Raw genomic sequence first — 22,084 nt, 5'->3', positions numbered from 1 at the left:
TTGCGCGTGTTTACATTCTTGCGTGTGTTCACATTTGCGTGTGTTCACATTTGCGCGTGTTCACATTTGCGCGTGTTCACATTTGCGTGTGTTCACATTTGCGCGTGTTCACATTCTTGCGTGTGTTCACATTCGCGTGTGTTCACATTTGCGCGTGTTCACATTTGCGCGTGTTCACATTTGCGTGTGTTCACATTTGCGCGTGTTCACATTTGCGCGTGTTCACATTCTTGCGTGTGTTCACATTCGCGTGTGTTCACATTTGCGCGTGTTCACATTTGCGCGTGTTCACATTTGCGCGTGTTCACATTCTTGCGTGTGTTCACATTTGCGCGTGTTCACATTTGCGCGTGTTCACATTCGCGTGTGTTCACATTTGCGCGTGTTCACATTCTTGCGTGTGTTCACATTCGCGTGTGTTCACATTCGCGTGTGTTCATATTGGCGTGTGTTCACATTCTTGCGCGTGTTCACATTATTGCGTGTCTTTCTATTGGTGCAGCGCGTGTGGGTGTCTGGCTGCGAGCCGGCGCTGGTGGACAACGCCTTCTGCCTGGGCCACTGCGGCTCGTTCCACGTGCCCCGCGCCGGCGGCACGGCGCTGGCGGCGTCGTGCGCGTGCCTCCCGGCCGCGCAGGTCGCGCGCGCCGTCTCCCTGCGCTGCGGCTCCGGCGCGCGAGCCACCGTCAGGCGCCGCGCCATCAGCGTGGTGCGCGGATGCGCGTGCACGGCCTAGCGGCGCCGCCGGTCCTCTGCCTCTTCCCAGACTCGTCCTCCTCGTATTCCTCTTTTCCATTTGCGCTACCGAGCCGCGCTGGCTTCTGTGCCGAGCCAGCTACGGGCGGCGTGGCTCGGGGGGCACTTGGGTGGTTGTTTTGTCCCACTGCTGAAGCCGAACCGTGCCACTGACGTCGCTCGGCACGGTTAATTACCAATGGAAAACCGCCCGTACCGTGACAGCCTCGCGCTGCCTCAGCTCGGATGCTCCTTTGGGAAAAGGGGTAATTTTGGGCAGCTCTGCTGGGAAATGTGAACGTTTTCCCAGGGCATGAAAAATACGTTGTATTGTAACACACCACCCAAGACAATGCAATTACATATAGCTTTCCCCTCTGTCAGTATTGTGATATAATTTCGGTGTTTTGTACCTCAGAGATGGCAACCCTAGCACCACCATGGGCTGATGAGGAAATCGAAGCTCAAAACACACAAAAATAAAAAAGCAGCTCTCATCTGGAAGCTAGGGTCCACTTAACACAGAACCTCTTCAAGTATATGGCATGAAAAAGGGTCATTTCTAAAAACGTCGCCTGTTATATAATGTATTTCTTTTAAGGCCACAGTGTTCTTGACGCATGTGTTGAGGTTTTTCTGCTACATACAGCTAGATTCCCGTCGTCATCACCGTGCAGCAGAGGTGGGAGGTCGACGACCACTGGATGTGGAAGTCTGGAGAGGTTTGCTAATGGCCTTGCAGATTGTATTTAGTTCATCTCTAAGATTAATTTATCAAAATAAATGTGAAAATACGAGAGAGAATAACGCATCTGAGGTTCATCTTAAACCCCATTCCCGAGGACAAATGCGTTTTGGAAAGTCTTACAAAATCCATGCGTATGCATGATTTTTCCATCTTAAAATCTTGTAATTGTGCCACTGGGCTATTTTCCAGTTGGCTCTTAAACTGACCGTATTGGCATTGCAATACCAATCAGAGTACTTGATGTTTTAGTGCCAGAGCAATTAAAAGTTACGTAATGCCAAGTATAGATTTTTTTTTTACATCGGTTCATTACGAAGAGAATGGACATTTTATTAAAGTTAATGACCAACAAATGACGCATTTGATTTAATGACTAAGTAATTGACATGTCATTCTTCAGTGTTATGCGTTGCTTAATTGAGAGAACAATTGCTCGTTGTGTGTTTAAATATAATGATTTGTACTTGTAGTTTATTGTGACAAGGCTTAATGAAGCATTGACTCTATAACTGCTTTACATTTGCCGCATTAACGTTCAGGAATGTTTTTACATATTGTTAACATATTGTAAATGTTAACATATTATTAGCATACCTTATGGTTTGTTTCTAAAACAATGGTTTCGTGTGATCGATTCATACCCTGATTTAGCGAAACAAGTATTTAGTGTCCTCGTGAGCCTATACAGTTGCAAACGTTATAGGGTGCAAGAGAGTGACTGAAGGGAGATGATAATATATGATAATGTATGATAATCGTTTACTGGAAATCGAGGGCTTAATTTCTCAGAGCTGGAAAGGATTGGGTGGCACGTGATCAGTTACCACAGCTATCTGTAGAGGTGTACTGGATGCGGTGTGCAGGGTGTGGAAATATTCGCCAACTCAGCCAGGCCTGGCTTAAATTAAGCCCTTCGTGCAATTGAGAAGCAATAATCACCTCTCATCCATCAAGTCACTCTTTAGCACCCTGTCACTTATTTTTTTTAATTAGAGCGCCACACAGGATTTGAGCAGTTAAATCGTGAATTGTAACGTAAACCTGAAGGCCCTTTGGTTTTACCTGTTTACCAATCACGCCCCTTACAATGGATTTCGGTGCTCTTTGTGCATAAGAGCTGTGGCCAAACCGCGACTCCCAGTCCAAGAAATTCGCTCAACCGAGACTGCTGAGATGCAACGTTTCGATGTAAAGCTGTGTGAAACAGCAAAAAATAAGCATCTGTTGAAGCAGCAGCTGCTGCCTGGGACCGCTCGCCCCTGGCAGCGTAGCCAGATAATTGAACTCCCCCGGCAGCTTCTGCGGATTTCTAAATTTAAACTCCCGCAGCCAATCAGCACGAGCGAAAGAAATCAAGTGAAAAGTCCCGCGTGCTTTGGGAGCTCAGCCACGTGGAGGGTTTGGTTTGTGGCTCGGAGGATCACAGGAGCTTTGGCTGCCCCTGATCTGAAACATTTAGCTTGTCTCGGGGTATTGTGCAAGGTCCCTCTCCACACACAGACCAGCTGACGTTAACATTAGTAACGCTGCCATGTATACAGCTTAGCATACAATATGGCACAGATGTTGAATTACTAAAATGATCTTACTAACCGTACAAAACGCAATGTATCAATGAAGAAATGTGTATTGTGTAGAACTTGCTAACGTGACGAAGTGACCCTGTTTAAGGGCCGTAACATATCTAAAATAAGCTCGTTATTTATGAAAGATTTTCGTGACGATCAACACTTTTTAAATGTATTCTATATACGTCTTCATTGTGGTTGTGACGATACATGCCATGAGCACACGTGTACTCCTGTACTGTGTAATTATGTATGCTCATAATTACATGTGAAATTACGGAGTTTTTGCACGAATAAATATTGGTGACACCGTGGGTCTTATTGCTGTGTATGTTTTTTTGTTTTACGACTGTGCTGTACAGATGGGTCTTTGGGTTGTACCGCGTGTTTGTCCGCATGTCCGACGTTTTGCTAAAATGCTGCTCTGAAGCTCCCATCCCATGCAGCGAGACGTCAGACATCGTGTGGAATAGAGTACTTTGGCCGTGTCCGTGAAATGGATAATTATATCATTGAGTCAGCTCGTCACACACATTTCGTTACACGTGGTTGCGGTTCGGCGATGTGACCAGCAGGTGGCAGTACAGCAAGTGAGTTATAAAATTTCACTTTCAGACGCTTTCGACGTTAGACCCTCGTATTTGTGGGTTTTTTTATTCTGGTTTTTCGGTTTCCTCCGAAACGAAGCCAACAACTGTCATTCACGGAATTGGCCACATCCCAGGGTAGCAGCACCCTCCCTGACGTGAGGCGTGAGACTCAGCGAGGCTATCTTGGATTATCGCATTGTTCTCAACACTCAAGCAATGAAACGCGTCTGAGAGAGCATCACCCGGGGAGATGGAGCGATTACATAAGTTGATTTGCAGAGGCTGGGTGGAATGTTACATCGGGAGATCGTGAGAAATGGAGGCAGCTTTGCGAGTTCTTCATCCAGCAGTGGATTGATGATTACTGGATTTCAAATGTCAACCCTCTCAACATCCCGTTGGACTTTTTTGTGTTTCTACGTTAGCAGTGGGGCAAAAGGCACGTTAAAAAAAACTCAACATATTCGCCCAGAACATAGACAACCCACGTTCTACAAAGAAGAGTCATGGTCCGAAACGTCGCCTATTATATATATGGCAATGCGTGCGGTTGCCCAGGGGGTGGCGTGAGATGCCAATGGCTGGTTCCGGAACCGCTCGCGTTGTCAATGCAGGTTCCGGGGCCTTGAGTTTAGTCTATGCAGGTTCTGGGGCCTTGAGTGTTGTCCATGCAGGTTCCGGGGCCTTGAGTGTTGTCCATGCAGGTTCTGGGGCCTTGTGAGTGTAGTCTATGCAGGTTCCGGGGCCTTGGGTGTGGTCTATGCAGGTTCCGGGGCATTGAGTGTAGTCTATGCAGGTTCCGGGGCCTTGAGTGTAGTCTATGCAGGTTCCGGGGCCTTGAGTGATGCCCATGCAGGTTCCGGGGCTTTCAGTGTTGTCCATGCAAGTTCCGGGGCCTTCAGTGTTGTCCATGCAGGTTCCGGGGTCTTGAGTGTGGTCTATGCAGGTTCCGGGGCATTGAGTGTAGTCTATGCAGGTTCCGGGGCCTTGAGTGTAGTCTATGCAGGTTCAGGGGCCTTGAGTGTTGCCCATGCAGGTTCCGGGGCCTTCAGTGTTGTCCATGCAAGTTCTGGGGCCTTGAGTGTTGTCCATGCAGGTTCCGGGGCCTTGAGTGTTGTCCATGCAGGTTCCGGGGCCTTGAGTGTTGTCCATGCAGGTTCCGGGGCCTTGAGTGTTGTCCATGCAGGTTCCGGGGCCTTGAGTGTTGTCCACGCAGGTTCCGGGGCCTTGAGTGTAGTCTATGCAGGTTCCGGGGTCTTGAGTGTGGTCTATGCAGGTTCCGGGGCCTTGAGTGTTATACATGCAGGTTCCGGGGCCTTGAGTCTGTTTAGTATATGCAGTTTCCGGGGCCTTGAGTGTTGTCCATGCAGGTTCCGGGGCCTTGAGTGTTGTCCATGCAGGTTCCGGGGCCTTGAGTGTGGTCTATGCAGGTTCCGGGTCCTTGAGTGTGGCCTATGCCGGTTCCGGGGCCTTGATTGTTGTCCATGCAGGTTCCGGGGCCTTGAGTGTTGTCCATGCAGGTTCCGGGGCCTTGAGTGTAGTCTATGCAGGTTCCGGGGCATTGAGTGTTGTCCATGCAGGTTTTGGGGCCCCGCGTCTCGGTGTCCATTCATTGCTGCCCGTCGACGTTTGTGTCGGGGCTCGGTTCGGTCGATGCGGGCGCCGTCTTTCTGTGCTCGTTCGCTTAGAAAACAACAACAACAACGACGACGGCGGCGGCGGCGGGGAGGAGGAGGAGGCCAAGGCGTTGGTGTAGGCGGCGGCGAGAGCCTCCACCGTCAGGCGAGAGAAGTCGGACGCACGGGGAGGTACAGTGGCGACGTCCACTCCGGGCGCTCGCCTCGACGACAGACGGAGTTCACGACAGGCGGCGACCCGCAACACAACAACACACAACAACACACCACACAACAACACCACACAACAACACACCACAACAACAACACACCACACTAACACACAACAACACACCACAACAACACAACAACACAACACGCAACAACAACAAACAACACACAACACACAACAACACACCACAACAACAACACACAACAACACACCACACTAACACACAACAACAACACACAACAACACACAACAACAACACAACACGCAACAATACAGCGACTAGCAACACGATGACCCGCGACACAACAGCACACAACACACGGCGACCCGCAACACAACAACACACAACAGCACACAACAACACGGCAACCCACAACAGCACACAACAACACAACAGCACACAACAACACACAACAACACACGGCGACCCGCAACACAACAACACACAACAGCACACAACACACGGCGACCCGCAACACAACAACACACAACAACACACAACAGCACACAACACACGGCGACCCACAACAACACACCGCGACTAGCAACACAACACAAGGCCCAGCAGACCTCAACATTTAGCTCCTGAACCTATTACCATATGCAAGAATAAACTATAGACGTATCGTCATCATCGTCGTCATCGTCTTCCACACACGCGACACTGCGCACGGTGATCTGTGAACAGACATGGCCCTGCCATGGGGGTGTGGAATGTCCGCGCGAGACGACTTCACGCCCTGGGCCCGTCTCGACCCGAGCCGTGTTGTGTACTTTGCCTCCTGGCGGCACTCGGAAGGGTCAACACGTTTCTGAACCAACTTTAGCTTCTTATAGCATCGCACAGAGTCGCGTACAAGCACAAGGCTCCCTTAGCCGCCCCCCATGTAGATGAGTGTCAATGGGAGATCTTTACACTCGGGGTGGGTTACGAGTCACAACTGTGTTCCGCCAAATGCGGGTTTCGTTTATCAAAGTACAAAGGTTTGTGGAGGTTTTAACTTCCACCAAAAATGTTGCGGTGAATCCACGACTGGACGAAGAACCTCACTGTTGTTGGTCACGTGGGGTTGTCAACCATACTTCACCACAATCGGTGTGGGTTGGTGAACGGTGCGTCCAAGATCTGTGCACACATCACCCGCCACTCATGGCCAAGCCCCAGGAGTCAAACTCAGGTGGCTGGGCTCGTGGGCAGTGCCCTTAACCGCTGCGCTTCACTCGGCCCTTGTAAAAGCCATCGGATGGATTTACAATTTTTCCACATTAAAAAAAAAATCTAATTCAACTTCTTGGTTCTTTCGGTAAAGTCACGTGGAAGGGAAATAAGAAAATAAAAAAACATAATAAAATACAATTCTCACGACGTTTCGGCCACAACGCAAGCATACGTCCTCAGGTGAAGAACAGGGCAGTCTTTCAGACGACCATACTTCACCACAGCCCTGTTCTTCACCTGAGGACGGCTGCTTGCGTTGTGGCCGAAACGTCGTGAGAATTGTATTTTATTATGTTTTTATTATGTTATTATTTCCCTTCTACGTGACTTTATCGAAAGAACCAAGAAGATGAATCCCTGCAGCCACGAAAGCTTTAAATCGAAATCTAATTCAAGCCAGGGCATTTTTTTTGCACGTTATTGAAATTAACATACACTTAATGAGAATAAGCTTAACTGTAATTGTTAACAATCGTAATGTATCCCAACTTTAAATTAACAAACCATCGATGGCCCAGCCTTTTTTAAAGTTCCCCTTCCAAGGCGTGCCTTGTGAACGCCATAAAACGTATCTGTGCCGCTGACCATGTCGTACAAAGTTTACTGCATTATCCTGCTGTTAGAACTATCATAAACCATTTTATGTCGAGAACATGTTTAAACAAGCCAGGACGAACACTGAACCATTACAAAAATGACATCACCGGTTTGTGGCGTACATTCGAAAGGCCTGCGTGAAGATTGCGCGTTGTAAACGATGGTGATGGCAGTGCTGAGTCTCAAGGCTGTGTTTTCAGCAGGGTCCTGTATTGGAATGTTTGTCCAGTTGCGTTAATGAGTGTTTGGCTTCGTGTGGCAGGAAATCAGAGAAGCCACAGGAAACTCTTGTTTTCTACGGGATAACATGAAAGTTCTGCACAAAAAGATTAAGCTTAACCTTGCTAAGCTTTCAAGTTGCAACCACATTGAGAATATTCATCTCGAGTGCCTGATTAGTGCGGCTAAGATGCTTTCATTGATGGAGAATCGTCATTTGTGGGCTGTTTTGCAAGTGACAGGCCTCCTGAAATGAAGTCGTGGGCCTCATAAATCAAAGTCGTGGGGCCATCGGTTCCTGACCCCCTGCTTTAGAGGATCTGTCGTCTTGTCGCCGCGTGCGTTTGTGTGTGCGTGCGTGAAACAGGAATGTTGACCAAGCAGAGCAAGCAGCGTTCGTTTCCCCGGCTGGTGTGCTCGTGCCTGGGTGGTGGTGGCGGCAGCGGCGGTAGTGGGGAGAGAGGAGGAGGAGGTGGGATCAAGGATGGGGAGGGCGGTGACGACAGCCTCATCCTTGACCTCTCCCATACGCGTCTCCACACGGTCCCCCCACAAGTGTACACGCCAGCCAGTGCTCAGTCTCTGCAAGAGATTCACCTGGACGGAAACTACATTCAGGACTTGCCAAAGGTTGCGAGCAAGCACACGCGCGCACGCACGCACGTGCCTCCGTACCGAAACGTGGTCCGCACAGCGCTGCAACGTCGCTGCGTACTCGGTGGGGGGGCTGGGGTGGGGTTGTGTGGGAAAAACACACACAAGTATGTGTGTTTAATGCAGACATGAGTCCTTCCTAAAGGTTTCTGGTGTTTTAACATCTTAACACAACTATTTAATTGCCAGCATGGCTAAAACCAATTCTTATGTTTAAGTCTCATGGTCATAGGCAAATATTAAGCCATCTTGCCTTGCCTATATTTTAATGTTATTTATTGTATTTAGAAAATCAATCATCTTAAACGCTCAACTCTATATTACAGGGCGATTATTGTATTCATTATTATTTATAAACTCTATATGTTACTTATAAAAAACACTTTTTTTTGTAAATAACTGGCCAGAAGTTGTCCTGCCATGCAAATGTAGAATTTTCAACTCTTATTCGTCCATCACATGTGAGTTTTAGCGGGGAACTGTCACAGCACCAAACATACGGATCAAAAAGCACTGATTCCCACGTGATTAACTTTAAACGTAGGTCCTCATCCAGTACAATTAGCCCATGTATTTGGGTTAGGTCACATGGCGGTAGTGTTTTGCCATAATGATTGTCATTAACCCTCCACCACGCGACTATATTGTCACATTAGCCCAGTATTATTATGCACATGTTGCACATATTTATTGATCCAATTCTGACCAATGAAGCTCCTCGCCATTGGCCTGAGACCTCTCACGGCTGAATTCCACTTCCACGCACGGCGACGTTCGGTTCAAGCTGCTCTGAGCGTCGTCAGCAAGCGCGCTCGGAAAGTCTGTGCGCTGCCTTAGCTGTAGCGCGCGGTGAGAGGAGACGCTGTGCCTTATCCATGCGTTCACCTTGTCCGTGCGTTCACCTTGCCTGTGCATTCACCTTGTCCATGTGTTCACCCTGTCCGTGCGTTCGCTCTGTCCGTGCGTTCACCTTTACCGTGCGTGCACAGGAGCTGTGCGCCCTTCCTCTGCTGCGGGTTCTCAGCGTCGCTGACAATGACCTGGCCAGCCTGCCGCCTGCCATCGGAGGCCTGGCCGGCCTGCGTCGCATCGACGCAAGTCGTAACGGCAAGGAGAGACGCACGCACACTCGTGACGTACAGCCAGGGGTAAGCCCATGGGGGCTGATGTTTAGCCGGGCGGCGGTGGCGACACACGCCTGTAATCCAGCACCGAGGCAGCCAGGGTCGGTGCAATGCACAAACGTTGTAAAACTTTCTTCCCGTGGGCATCGAGAAGGACACATACCCTGGTGAGCTAGGGTACGGCTCCTCCTCGGACATCAGACCGAACAACACGCAATACAACCTGGCAACACATTGGATAGCTGTCACGGAGGAAATGTTGTCATGGGGCTACAGGTGAGAGGTGTTGGACTGACTGGAGGCCTTTTATTTTTTTCCTCGCAGAGCTGCGGGACATCCCAGACAACATCAGGAGTTGCCGGCAACTGAGTGTGGTGAATGTGAGCAACAACACACTCTCCAGGTGACTTAATATGCAACATTGAAACCAATTGAATGACCGCAGGATAATTTCTACACTCGATAACGATGCGCAGCCCTTTGTCAATCAACTTACATGCTGGTCAGTGTGGATTGGTGGGAGTGGGCAAGGGGGCGTCGGGTGTGGAGTGTCGGGTAGTGGCGGCATGGTGAACACCATCCAGTAAACCTCATCCAGTCTCACTACTGCCTGGGGGGGTGCCTTGGAGATGAGTACCGCCCACCCACTGCACAGCCTCGGTCTGGCACCACCCTAATCATTTCAATCAGTTTGGCCCTGCAAAGGATGGCTTACACGTTATCCTGTCGATCCAACTTCCCCTCTTAGTTATGGCAATTGCTCCATCTGTTAACAACGCTGACGAAAGTTGCGCCCGAGTCCTGTCTGCTCTCCGATTCCTCTTGTTTATTAATGATCCCCGTTCTCTTAGTGTAACTCTATGCCTTGCGATGCCTATTGCATTACATTCCATTGTTGTCTCTGGTGCTAAGCAAAGTTTAGCCGGCCTTGACAAGCCTGCGGCAGGCCAGGACGGAAGCAGGTGTCACGCTCTCATCTGACCTCTCAATAGTTTCTTCCGTCTGTGGAGCTACTTGGTAGCTCATGCTTCTTTGCCACAAACCCTGTCAACTAAGCCAAGCCCTGAAATCAATCGCTGAGACCGCACGTTGCAGGCCAGCGTGAAATAGTAAACATGCCTAGCAGGGCCTTTTTGAAGTTCCCTTGAGTGCAGTGATGGCGGTGGCCCTTCTGCCAGCGACGTAGCGAGGGCATTGCGGTACTGCGCCTTTGCCTTGAGCGAAGTGTCCCGAGCGGCGTGATACGCGTGTTGCCGCCAGGCTGCCGGACGGCCTTACGCAGCTGGTGAGTCTGACGGAGCTCTACCTCAGCGACGTGCTCCTGGAGTTCCTGCCTGCTAGTCTGGGGCGGTGAGTCCTCGCACATCGCACCCGGCGGCGTCGTCAAGCGCATGCGGTCACGCACCAGCTGCCACCCGGCTATCTAACTGTTCAACTACCCACCGATTGTTGGTTCGATTGCTTGACTTGTCGGATAGCACGAACATATTTGGAGAAAAAAACTGTTATATATTTACGCGATCTAACCCACAAAAAACATTTTTATGGATGCTATTGGTCGCGAAAGCCTGCGTGTTAAACAGAGAAAAACGATTGAATCTCTTGTTCCCACGTGTGTCCCTGGACGGGTGGTCATGGATGGGGTTTGGTGACGTCATCTTGAGCTGAGTCGTGCTCAGCGTGATTGTAAGAGGTTTTCCCGCACTCAAGCGGTCGGATATTGGGGGGGGGGGAATGTCTGTTTTTAACAGGGCCTGAGTAATAGACCGTAAAAGAGGAGTTGATTTCAATAATTTGTTGCTGAATCGACTAAATCGACGAGTCGCCTCAGCTCTAGGTAAAGCTGTGCGTGAAGGGCCGGACGGCTCTGTCGTGCTGCCATTGGTGAGCAGGCTGAGAGCCAATCGTCTGCTGCCCTGTCTGTGCGCAGGCTGTGCAAGCTGCGCGTGCTGGAGCTGAGGGACAACCACCTCAACTCGCTGCCAAAGTGAGCCCCGCCCGGCACTCCACTCACCCGCCAGAGACATTGCCCACAAGAACAGAGATCTACCATATTCTCTGCATTATAAGACACTTTTTATTCCCCCCCTGTGTTTTAAAGTAAAAGTTGAGGGTGAGTCTTGTAATCCGGTAGTCGTGTGGTGTGTTTCCAGATTTGTAAGCCTTTACTGACACCGGGCACAAGTTTGGGGTGCGTTTTATTTTCGAGTTGCGTCTTATAATCCAGAGGGTATGGTAATTGGCGACGTTTCAGACAATGGCCATACTTCATTGTAGAGAGATGGAGAGGTCAGAGAGACTGAGTGATAGAAGCCTCCACGATGTACCATGGGGCCCTGATAGAAATTACATTTTAAGAATGTTCTTAGATGAACATACAATAATAATATATAATTTACTTATTGGTTCAGGGAAGTCATAGGACTCTTTTTTCAGGCGGGTCCTGCTGCATTGGGTTTTAATTTAAGAAGTCTTTAGCAAATAAATGACTTGTTTATACGTATTGGAGGAAATCGGAGCACCCGGAGAGAAAAAAAGAAGCGCGACGGGGAAACGCTCTATCTCCGTAAGAATGGAAACAGGTGGCGATTAGTCCACTTGCTGTACCGCCTTCTCCTGGCGAACCAGGGTATTGCACCTCCTCGACACCCACGGGAAGAGAGTTTCACAAGATGTGTGCGGTGATCCACCAATCCTCGTGTCCACAGCGCTGGGTTACATGCGACGCGTGTAGCCACCGCTTTCCAGCAGTCTTAAATTGTTACTTTGAAAGGTACCCATGAGTAGATAAAGTGTAACGAACGAACCCTTCAAAGTCAAACATTTATTACGCGTAAACTCATTTGTATGACGAGTAAAATGATCTAGAGCTGCTGACACATTGCACTCTTGGTAACCGTATTGAAGTGTGATATCATCCTGAAGAGGAACCCATTCTCTCCAGCGTAGCGCATTCCTGGGCCACGCCAGACCCAAACAGCAGGTTGAATATCGATTGTGCAAAAGCTAGCAGAGTGAAGGAAGTCGTTTTGAGGTTTGTTGTCATCATTGACGTTGGCCGCGATGGCCTCTCTCGGACTTGACGCCAAAACTTTGTTGACCTTCTGCTTGTCTGTGACCTATGACCCCCGACCCCCCGGCAGGGCTATGCACCGGCTGAGCCAGTTAAGACGGCTGGACCTGGGCTGCAATGACTTCAGTCACGTGGTGAGGGCCGCCGCACGGACGTCATGCCGTCATGTGGGCTCGCCAAAGCCCACCCTCATTTTGTGGCCCACGGCGCAGCATGGCTGAAGAGCCCTGCTGTTGTGTATGTGTGCATTGTGTATTGGGCAGGCCGCCCAAGTAAATAGTGTGGGTGTAGTCCTTTAAAGTACTTTGCTTCGTAGCGGTTGTTAAAGTTCCCCCGATGGAATTTAAACCCAGTAGGCCATTGCTTATCGGCGTCATGGTCCTAATGTGTCATATTTTTAAAAAATGACACCGCATATTGTATCTAGCGCGGAATTATAATTATCGCCCCCTACCGGCAAAATAATGCCCGCTGGGAAGGCCAGGTGCTGAGTCACTTGTGACACACAGGACCAGCCGCCACTGGGGCTGCCCTTTTAGTTGCGCTGTTGAGATGAAAGTCGCTTATCGTGTGTTAAAGCGCTCTTGAGATGCCCCGGCCGACAGAAGGTGCTGTCCTAAAGAACCATCCTCACCATGCTCATAACGATGACGTCTGGTCCGCACGCGTGCGTGTGTGCGAATGTCAGCCGCCTGTGCTGCAGCAGCTGACCACCCTAGAGGAGCTATTGATGGACGGAAACTCTCTGCTCATCCTCCCCGCGGTACGTGCTGTGCTCACGGCATCCGGGGAACCTGAGGTCATGGTGTCTCCCTGCTCATACGAGCATTAAGCCAGTGATTCTCAAACCGTTAGGGGGCTGCCCCCCCCTCCCCCCAAATACTTTTTGGGATGGCGGGGGGGCTGCAAAATGCATCATCCATACACAAAACACACAAACACAACACAAAGCACACAAACAAAGCGCATAAACACAACACAAAACACACAAACAACACAAAGCACACAAACACAACACAAAGCACACAAACAAAGCGCACAAACACACAAACAACACAAAGCACACAAACACAACACAAAGCACATGCCTTACCAACCCTGCGTTGACCAGAGGCGTGGCCTCGTGATCTCCCTGTGTTTTGTGGCCTTTGGAACGTGCGATGGGGTGTGGGGAAGGTTGCGCGGGGGGGGGGGGTTGTGGGGGTGGGGCTGGGACCAGTGGTCTTGATTGGTGGGCCGCCTTACCCTATTAGTTGAGAACCATGGCACTGAGCGATGCTTACTAATAATATACAAAATAATTCGTACATTTGGTGATCGCGGCAGTCTTGCAGCATAAGGCCCCGTGTCACAAGGTCACAAGTAGGCTGCCAATGGGGGGCGATGTAAATTTTCATCTTTGGAAAAAATATGACCATGATGCCGTGCACATGGCCTATTCTTTTTCTAATAACACACGAAATTAACTTCAGAATGAAATTTAATCTGACGATATTTTTTCTTCTCGTGACCAGATGACGAGGCTGAGACCATAAACTCACTCCACTTTAGATGTGATTTTATTTGTTGACTCGGGCTAAGTCAACTTTCAGCCTTGAGCTGTTTCACGAGTGACCCACGGAGGACCTTGGTGAAAAAAGAAAGTGACAGCAAATAAATCCGAACATTGCAGACGCTGTGTAGCAAACACATTCAAGGAAACCAACATTCAAGCCATGCACCGCTCAAGTAACAGTGGCAGGTGATGCAGCGCATCAAAGTAGCGATGTAGTACATAGCAGAAATATTACACCAACTTGTATGTATGTATGGTGAACTTATTTTGCACCGTGCGTAGCCAACCATGCTAATCGAAGGTGCAGGGGAAGGACAAGAAACTAAACACAAACAGCAGGGGTTTGCCGACCACATGTGCAAGAAAAGGGAGATCTTCAATCAAGGAAGAAATTTTAAAAGACCACAGGGAAGGGAGCAAGGATTTAAGCCGAAAGCATGAAACAAGCTCGTTCCAATAGTGAGGGGCGGCAACGCGAGATGACTTCTCGCCGCAGCCGGATCTCAGTCTGGGTGCATTCAGGAGAGGTGGGAGGAGCTGCTAAGGCGACGAGGACTCCAGTGAGAGGCCGTCACGGAGGGGATCAGCCGACTTGTTGTGGAGGATTGTGAGGCAGGATGATGCCCCGAGTAAAGATCGTACAAAGATGTTGTGGAGACCATGTTGGCTGTGTCCTCAGCAAATATGAATTTATATCAGAGTGGATTAGAGATTTATCTGCGTCGTTGAGTGAGAACAAATTGTGGCCCAGAATAGAGCCTTGAGAAACACCCTTTGTGATGGGGGTCTCATCAGTTGAAATGTAGTCTCCAGACTACAAGCCGAGAACGGTTGTAGAGGTAACTACGGACCCAGCTTGTTGCCAAGTAGGCGTGCCCAGTCGACTGAGAACCCGGTTTTAATCGCGGGCGGCTGGAACCTGGATTCTAACCCAGATCTCGGCAGCCCGAGCTCAGCGCTCCATCCCTGGAGGCCACTGGAATTGATAATCTTTACAACTGGCCTGTTTGAGCTTGGAGACAACACACATGGTGATACATTTCTAAACACCCCACTGATTTCTATCCCGTTTTCTTATTAGCAGGTGATTGACTATTTTGAAAGCTATAGCTGTCATATCCATACCTGTCAACCCATGCGGTTTACCCGTATTCTTGTAGAGGGAAATTGAGTTTTCAGGTCCATACATCGTACAGCCGTTTCAATACGGGCAACAACAACAAACATGTTTTTGTCTATTTGTTTGTGTTTCTCCCTTGTGATGGGACTTTGTAGGATGAACGTTGAGATTTATAAGGGCACGGGGTGACCAATAAAGTCTGAATTGGTCTGTGATTAGGTAGGCTCTGATAAGGGGTTGACAGGTTTGCATATCTACAGAAGAGAGAGAATATAAAAAAGTGGATTAAGATTGACGGGCGACGTGTTTGGGCTTTGTAAAAAAAATGTTGTTTCCTCTTTCATGTATCCCTGTAATATCGATGAGGTATCTACAAATGGACCGCCCTGTATAATATTTCCACAATTGACAATGTACATGACCCATCCCGGTGAAGGTGACCTCGGCTGTGTCCTACCGGATGCTGCCACAGTGAAGTCGTGTGCTGAGTTTCCCCCCTCTTGGCCACTGGCCTTCTTTTCTCTCCGTCTGTCCAGGGAACTTTCTCGGTGGCGTTTAGCAGGTGAGCCCAGTGGACGTGGGAGCAGGGAGCGACCTTTTTTTCGAGAACATTGTAGCGTGAGGTCACCCATTTACGCGACCTCATTCGGCATCCAGGTCGCTTTCCTGCTGCACGTTCGGTTTAGGATTCACTCCCTGCTCTGCAAAGGAATACGCAGCCCACGAAACGTATACAAGCGTTCAGGCGTTGTAAACGCGTACTGGGTGGAGCGGGCGCACAGTGGTTAGCGTGCTGCTCTATGAGCCCGGCGACCTGGGTTTGATTCCCGGCCGTAGCTAAAACATCAGTGGCGAGTGATATATTGAACCGGTCCTTGGACCGTCCCTCCTCCCCACCTCTTTCACCAACTCGCACTGACCAATTTGTTGAAGTATGATCAAGCAACCCCTAGACCGACAGCGGTGTGGGGAGGCCTTCAACCGGCAGTGGATTTTACAAAGGTTGTTGCATTATGATATAATAACATCCAAACATGCATCTTTCGTCCGAAGCAATATATTGATTTCTGTCCATTTTTTCGTGCTTTGCGGAATTGCGAGCACACCAGCCTCTGGCCTATAACGAATGGTAACTGTTGTGTTTCCGCTTGCGTGGGTTCCGCTTTGAGCGTTGCTGCTGCCCTTGGTTGCGTGATTGTGTTCGTTTATCGTCTTGGTACACGTTTGCGCGCTGCCCGTCGTGTCGGCGTTTTGCGCGGCATGTGCTTTCCTGTGACGCCACGGAGAGGTCCCGAACCAATCCAGAACATTTCCACAAAATCTTGATTCACTCGCTAGGTTTCCACTTAACTTACTTGGCTGAAATAAGCGCCGTTGATTTGAACATTCAATGGTTCGGGCAAAACCAACCCTAGCCTTCACATGTTTTATTATTCGAGTAGTTGTTGTTAGTTGGTGGAGTAGTTATCTGGATAATTCAATCGTTGGTTTGTTACATGACCGTGTTATTGGCTGGCCGGGTGTAATGCTAACCCAACGGTTGCACAACATCTTGGCTCCCCGATTTACTGTTCGTTTCTCTGACTGCTCGCAAGCCAGCTTGTGATTTAATTGCCTTACTCATTTGCTCGCATAGTCATCGGGACTGTCTTTTTTCCCATGCTCTCCCTAAGATGACCTGCGCCGCCCGCGCCACGGTCTTGCGGTAACAACGTCACGAGTCTTTGCTGGGCTTGCAGATGCTCGGGCACTTGGCTGCGCTCAGCTACCTGGACGTGAGCGAGAACCGCCTGTGCACCGTCGCAGCAGAGATCGAGCGCTGCCAGGACCTGCAGGACCTCCTCCTGTCGTCCAATCAGCTGCCGTGCCTGCCTGCCTCTCTCGGTCAGTTGCGGTTCGGGGGGAGGTTGGCAGCGAAAACGCTCTCGGGTCTGCAGGGTAACAGTCCTCAGAGTTCAAGGAGAGTAACGCTTCACGTTTAATAAAACTCGATATAAACGGTTGGCTCACAAGAGTGCTGCAGTGGCAAGGTGGGAAATGTTGCGCTGTGCTCTGAATCCAGCGACCTGAGTCCGATTCCCGGCCACGACGGCTAACATCAGCGGACAGTGATGTGAACTGATCACCGTCTCCTTGGTGACGTGTGGTCAATCAACCTCCATGACCAACGCGGGGTGGGGAAGCCTTCATTCAGCAGTGGATTGCAAAACGCTCGACGTTTTATGTAATCTTTGTGGAGAGAAAAGGCTGTGCACAATACAGTAAGAAGTGTTTTGCACCACTAGGTGTCAGACTATTCCTACAATTATACCTGCACGCGAGCACGTGCTGTTCAAATGCCCACATGGCAATGAATCCGGTCGCCCAAGAGACTGCACCAAGAACTTGACATTTAGATTCATCTTGTGTGTAGCTGAGTAAATATCAACGTTGTGACCTATATCCAAGCATAAAGCCACGCGACGGATTCAGGTGAAGCCGGGTGTTCGACCGCTGCCACTGCCTCTATTGATTTTGTGCAGTGGATCACAAACGGAGCAGGTGGTGTCCACATTCCTTGCTGTCCCGCCTTCTCCTCGCGAGCCAGGGAATGGCACCTCCTCAACGCCCACAGGAAGGGAGTTTCACACCATCTTTGTGTGACCCACCAACCCTCGCTGCCATCTCCACGGCGCTCGGTTACCATCGGCCACGAGCAGCGTAGCTACCGACCCCCGGTCGCGTTGCCCTCTTGAGCGCTGGTGAATTAGACGCGGCTGTGGGTTTGCTGTGCGGGTGTTGGCAGGAGGCCTCAAGAAGCTGAAGACGCTCAAGGTGGATGGAAACAAGCTGACAGAACTCCCCGTCACCATAGGAGGGTAACACCACCACCCCAAGCATTGCACTCCAAATACAAGGGACAAAGATCTCCGTTTAGCCTGCATTGGCTGCAAATGAAATAATCTCCGCATGCACAGTGGCACTTGATTAAATGCCTCCGCAACTCAAAGCTCTTACATCGCATCTCCTCTAAATCATTGAAAGGGCATCCCCAGTGGCAACTATTTTCTGTGTGGCAAAAGTTGGCTCGACAGCGGCCTGCAAGTGGGAGCTTTTCTTGAGTCTAGGCAGGGAATTGACGAAGTCATACCAAAGTTGAGTGATTTGCACGGCAGTCTTTTAATTGTGGACCTTCATGCCGCCACGCGTGCGTATTTTTACGGTTAATACAGCGGGCATTTTAACCTTAAAATACACAACGTCCGCATTAACCAGGGCGGCCTGTTGGAACCGAACCTCGAACCTTTGCCAGAACCACACTCTTGGCACACCCGAGGACATGTGCACTCACCACGTGCACCCCCACTCACCACGTTTACTCCCTACACGCAATGCTCGGCCACATTACTACATTCAGCGTGGATAAACTCAGCCTCCACACTTGGATTTTAAGATCCTATCCCTCTCCATCTTTCTGCCAAAGGGTTAGTTGGGCATTGACAAAGAAAGTGGAACAAGAGCTGAGAGGTGGACACAAGAGGCGTGGAGAGATGCACGCTAGGAATATTACGCTGACAGACGTAGAGAGGAAACACATGGATCGGAGAGCACACATCACTCTCACTCTTAAGAAGTATAAATAGGTTTGGGCAGGACTCGTCACGGCAAGAAAGGACGCTGGCCAACGGCCGAGGCATAGAGATGGAGTGGCAGCAGAAGACAGGAGCGCGTCCGACACAAAGACTACCGTGGACATGGAGCGATTAAATCAACTCGTGCGCAGGTGCCGGATGTAATGTTACGTCTAAAACGAATGAGCGTTGGTGCCGGCTTGAGGAAGCCTTCATCCAGCAGTGGATTGACTGGCTGATGATGAATAGGCTTTACAATTCAACGGCTCAAAATTTATATCCAGTCGCCCCTTGCAACCAAGCATATTGCGTCATGGGGGCCGGGCACTCGAACCACAAAGCAACTCGACAAACACAAAAGTGGAGACGGTCTGCTGGCTTTCATGGTTATTCGCATTTTGTGGCTGAGAAGTTCCAATTTTATAGTGGTTTTGTCGCCAGTCAATAGACGTTATGTAACAGCGTTGGGCCCGCAATGTTGAGGGGCCTGGGTTTGAATCCTCTTCTCGGCCCGGTCACCAGCGATTGCACAGATTATGTCGCTTTGGAAGAACGGCATCGTTTGCAGCAAGAGGAGCCCCGCATATGGGCAAGGGCTACATGAGCCAAAGTGCATTTATCGCCGCTGGTTTATATATTTATTTTTAATACAGTTCTTCAGCACAGCGACAAGCAACATGACTAAAGTTGTAACAGATGAGAGACGACACATTTTTGTTGTCGTTCCCCCACACCTCTGATTAGCACGGTTGACTACGTACGGTGTGAAATAAGCTTAACATACATACAACATACGTACATTTCTTTAATGGAGCAAGGTTATTATAAGTGCTTGGAAACAGAGATGATGATGACGACGACGATGGTTATGACGGTGACGATGGAGACGATGGAGACGATGGTGATGATGGTGACGATGGTGACGACGGTGACGATGGAGACGATGGTGATGATGGTGATGATGGTGATGACGATGGTAACGATGGTGACGATAGTGATGATGGTGATGATGGAGACGATGGTGATGATGGTGATGATGGTAACGATGGTGATGATGGTGATGGCACCGCAACCCCTGCACAGGCTGCTGCTGCTGGAGGAGTTTGACTGCAGCTACAACGAGCTGGTGACGCTGCCGCGCACCATCGGGCACCTGCACCACATGCACACGCTGCTCGCCGACTTCAACAGCCTCACTCACCTCCCCCCAGAGGTGAGGCCCGCCCCTCGCTCACCACGCGGCGACCGGCCCTTCGCGTCATTACGGAGCGGCGCAGCCCTGCAGCGGCCGGCTCGCGGCACTGCTGGCGGAACGTCCTCCAGTGGAGGCGGCACTGGAGGGGCCCGCTCCCTAGAGGGTATCTGGCCTATCCATCCACGCCACCAGCCAGACGGCTCAGGAAAAGGTGGGGAGGTACCCACTCTTTACCCCACCGCACACGGCCTGCTGGTCATAGACCAACTGTGCTGAAGGCATTCACACCGCTGGGTGGACAGGGGAGCGGTGGTGGCGGGGTGGGGGGGGTTTAAGAAACCGGCCCCGTGGTTTGAACCCCCGCGCCGGGAGATGGAATCGAACCGGCGACCTCCGGAGTGCAAGCCTGGCGCGCCGCTGGCCTCCGTGCCCCTGTGGCGGCTCCCCTGTGGGATACCCCGGTGGGAACGAGGTCACGAGTTGTTGCGCAATGCGGGAGCCTGCGAGTGACGGCTTGCCGCGCTGTGCCTGCGATTGGCGGAAGGTGGGGAGCTGCCGCGCCGCGCGCGTCGTGTCCCTGGCCAGCAACCAGCTGGCCTGGCTGCCCTCGGAGATGAGTCGCCTCCAGCGGCTGCGCGTGCTCAACCTCGCGCACAACCGGTGAGCCGCCCCGTCCGCCGCGTCGTCGTGCGCACTCACTCACACACTCACGCACACACGCACTCACACGCACATGGTGCCACCCTCGTGGAAACCCGCTGTCGTCATCCCCGTTGGCCATGATCGACGCGCTGCCCGGTGAAGGCTTCCCCGTGCCGTCGCCACAGCTCGTGGTTTTGAGATGCCACATTCCGTCTCGTGCAATCCCACACTGCTCGGTGGGCCCCATCGTGACCCCCACGCATCGCTCCTAGACACACTGGGACCAGGCCACCTGGCCTGGTCCCAGCGAGGGGCTCCGTGGAACGCAGGTTGCCCACCATTGTGCGAGCGCCCACACACGAGTCGATTTTGTCGCCGCGTCTTTGTGGTGGATGTTTTCCCGAGCGCGGATGTCCCCTTGGGCTGCCACTCCATTATTAGTCTCGACCATCGGCCTTCATTTTTTCGAGCGACCTGTCCTGTGGTGCCTCTTGCGTTTGCTCTTTAATGCGCATGTTGCTCTTTCCCGATATGGGAAAGAAAGTAACTGTGTTTAGTCTATGCATAAACTGGCTCCTGCCATTGGAATATGGAATGTCCACCGTTGGTTTTAGGGCCACCATTATCGATGAGGCCTTGCTCGTTAGAACCGACAGACCGTTTGACTTTCCTGATAAATGAATATTTGAACCCCTGGCAGAGGTCAAAGAGGCTTTGTGAGTAACTTGGAATTCCTTCATTCCCCCATGACCCCTGTGTCCCCCCTTGCACCCCTGTGTCCCCCCTTGCACCCCCTGCGTTCACGTAACCCCCTGTGTCCCCCCTTGCACCCCCTGCGTTCACGTGCCCCTCTGCGTTCCCCCACACTCTCCGTGTTCCCCTGGCCCCCCACGTTCCCTCGCACCCCCGACATTCCTCCCCCCCGCGCCCCCTGTGTCGCAGGCTCCGGGCTCTCCCCCTCTCCTTCATGAGACTGCGTTCCCTCTCCGCCCTCTGGCTCTCCGACAACCAGGTGTGCCTCCCTCCACTCGTACCTGCGTGCCCTTGGGAGGAAGAGCCGATGGCCAAACCACGTGGAATCCGCCCGATCTCGTCAGATCTCGTAGGCTAAGCAGGGCTGAACCTGGGGCTAGGCGGTGAGCAGCAGGCGGCACTTCCACACGTCTGCGCTCCGTGCCTTCACCGGCCCACGCCGACGAGCGTCGTGAAGTTTGGTTTAATAACCCGCACTGCTTGGGGAGACCCTCGCTCGTCCAGCAGTGCATCGATGAAGTGGCTGTAAATTGACGTTCATTATAACCAGGTGTCGCGCTCCCCGGGGAACCAAGTGCGGTATTGAACTCGACGTAACCAAAGTGATGGGGTGGTACATGGCAAAGCCTCGACAGCAGCACGTCGGGTCACGTGCGCTGCGCGGCATTATTGTTGGGGATTGTAGTCTGGTGAGAAAACTCACCCCAGAGGGTAGCACGGGCCGGTATCGCTTCGCCCACCAGGCGTTCCGGCTGGCCTGGCCCCGCGGTCGAGCATCGAAAGTAGACGCGGAACTTAACCCGACCGTCCGTGGGCCTCGCCCCGCACGGGGA

The 22,084-nt window shown here is 51.1% G+C and overlaps 1 protein-coding gene across 1 annotated transcript in view; it reads left to right on the top strand.

Moving 5' to 3' along the window:
• Positions 1-5,227: 5,227 nt before the first annotated feature.
• The window catches only part of LOC144950116 (uncharacterized), a 26,844-nt gene continuing 9,987 nt past the window's right edge, over positions 5,228-22,084 (top strand). Inside the window, 15 exon segments of the mRNA XM_078880177.1 lie at positions 5,228-5,449; positions 7,892-8,154; positions 9,168-9,285; positions 9,627-9,705; positions 10,563-10,652; positions 11,233-11,289; positions 12,446-12,509; positions 13,064-13,138; positions 15,587-15,612; positions 16,790-16,817; positions 16,820-16,934; positions 17,836-17,908; positions 19,745-19,975; positions 20,229-20,516; positions 21,441-21,510. Of these exon segments, the coding sequence (XP_078736303.1) occupies positions 7,894-8,154; positions 9,168-9,285; positions 9,627-9,705; positions 10,563-10,652; positions 11,233-11,289; positions 12,446-12,509; positions 13,064-13,138; positions 15,587-15,612; positions 16,790-16,817; positions 16,820-16,934; positions 17,836-17,908; positions 19,745-19,975; positions 20,229-20,516; positions 21,441-21,510 (1,575 nt within the window). The 5' untranslated portion in view covers positions 5,228-5,449; positions 7,892-7,893.

The sequence above is a fragment of the Lampetra fluviatilis genome, chromosome 56 (assembly GCF_964198595.1).
Source record: "Lampetra fluviatilis chromosome 56, kcLamFluv1.1, whole genome shotgun sequence".
In the NCBI taxonomy this organism is placed as follows: Eukaryota; Metazoa; Chordata; class Hyperoartia; order Petromyzontiformes; family Petromyzontidae; genus Lampetra; species Lampetra fluviatilis.
The sequence above is the reverse complement of the archived record's forward strand: the minus strand, read 5'-3'. Positions and strand labels throughout refer to the sequence as shown.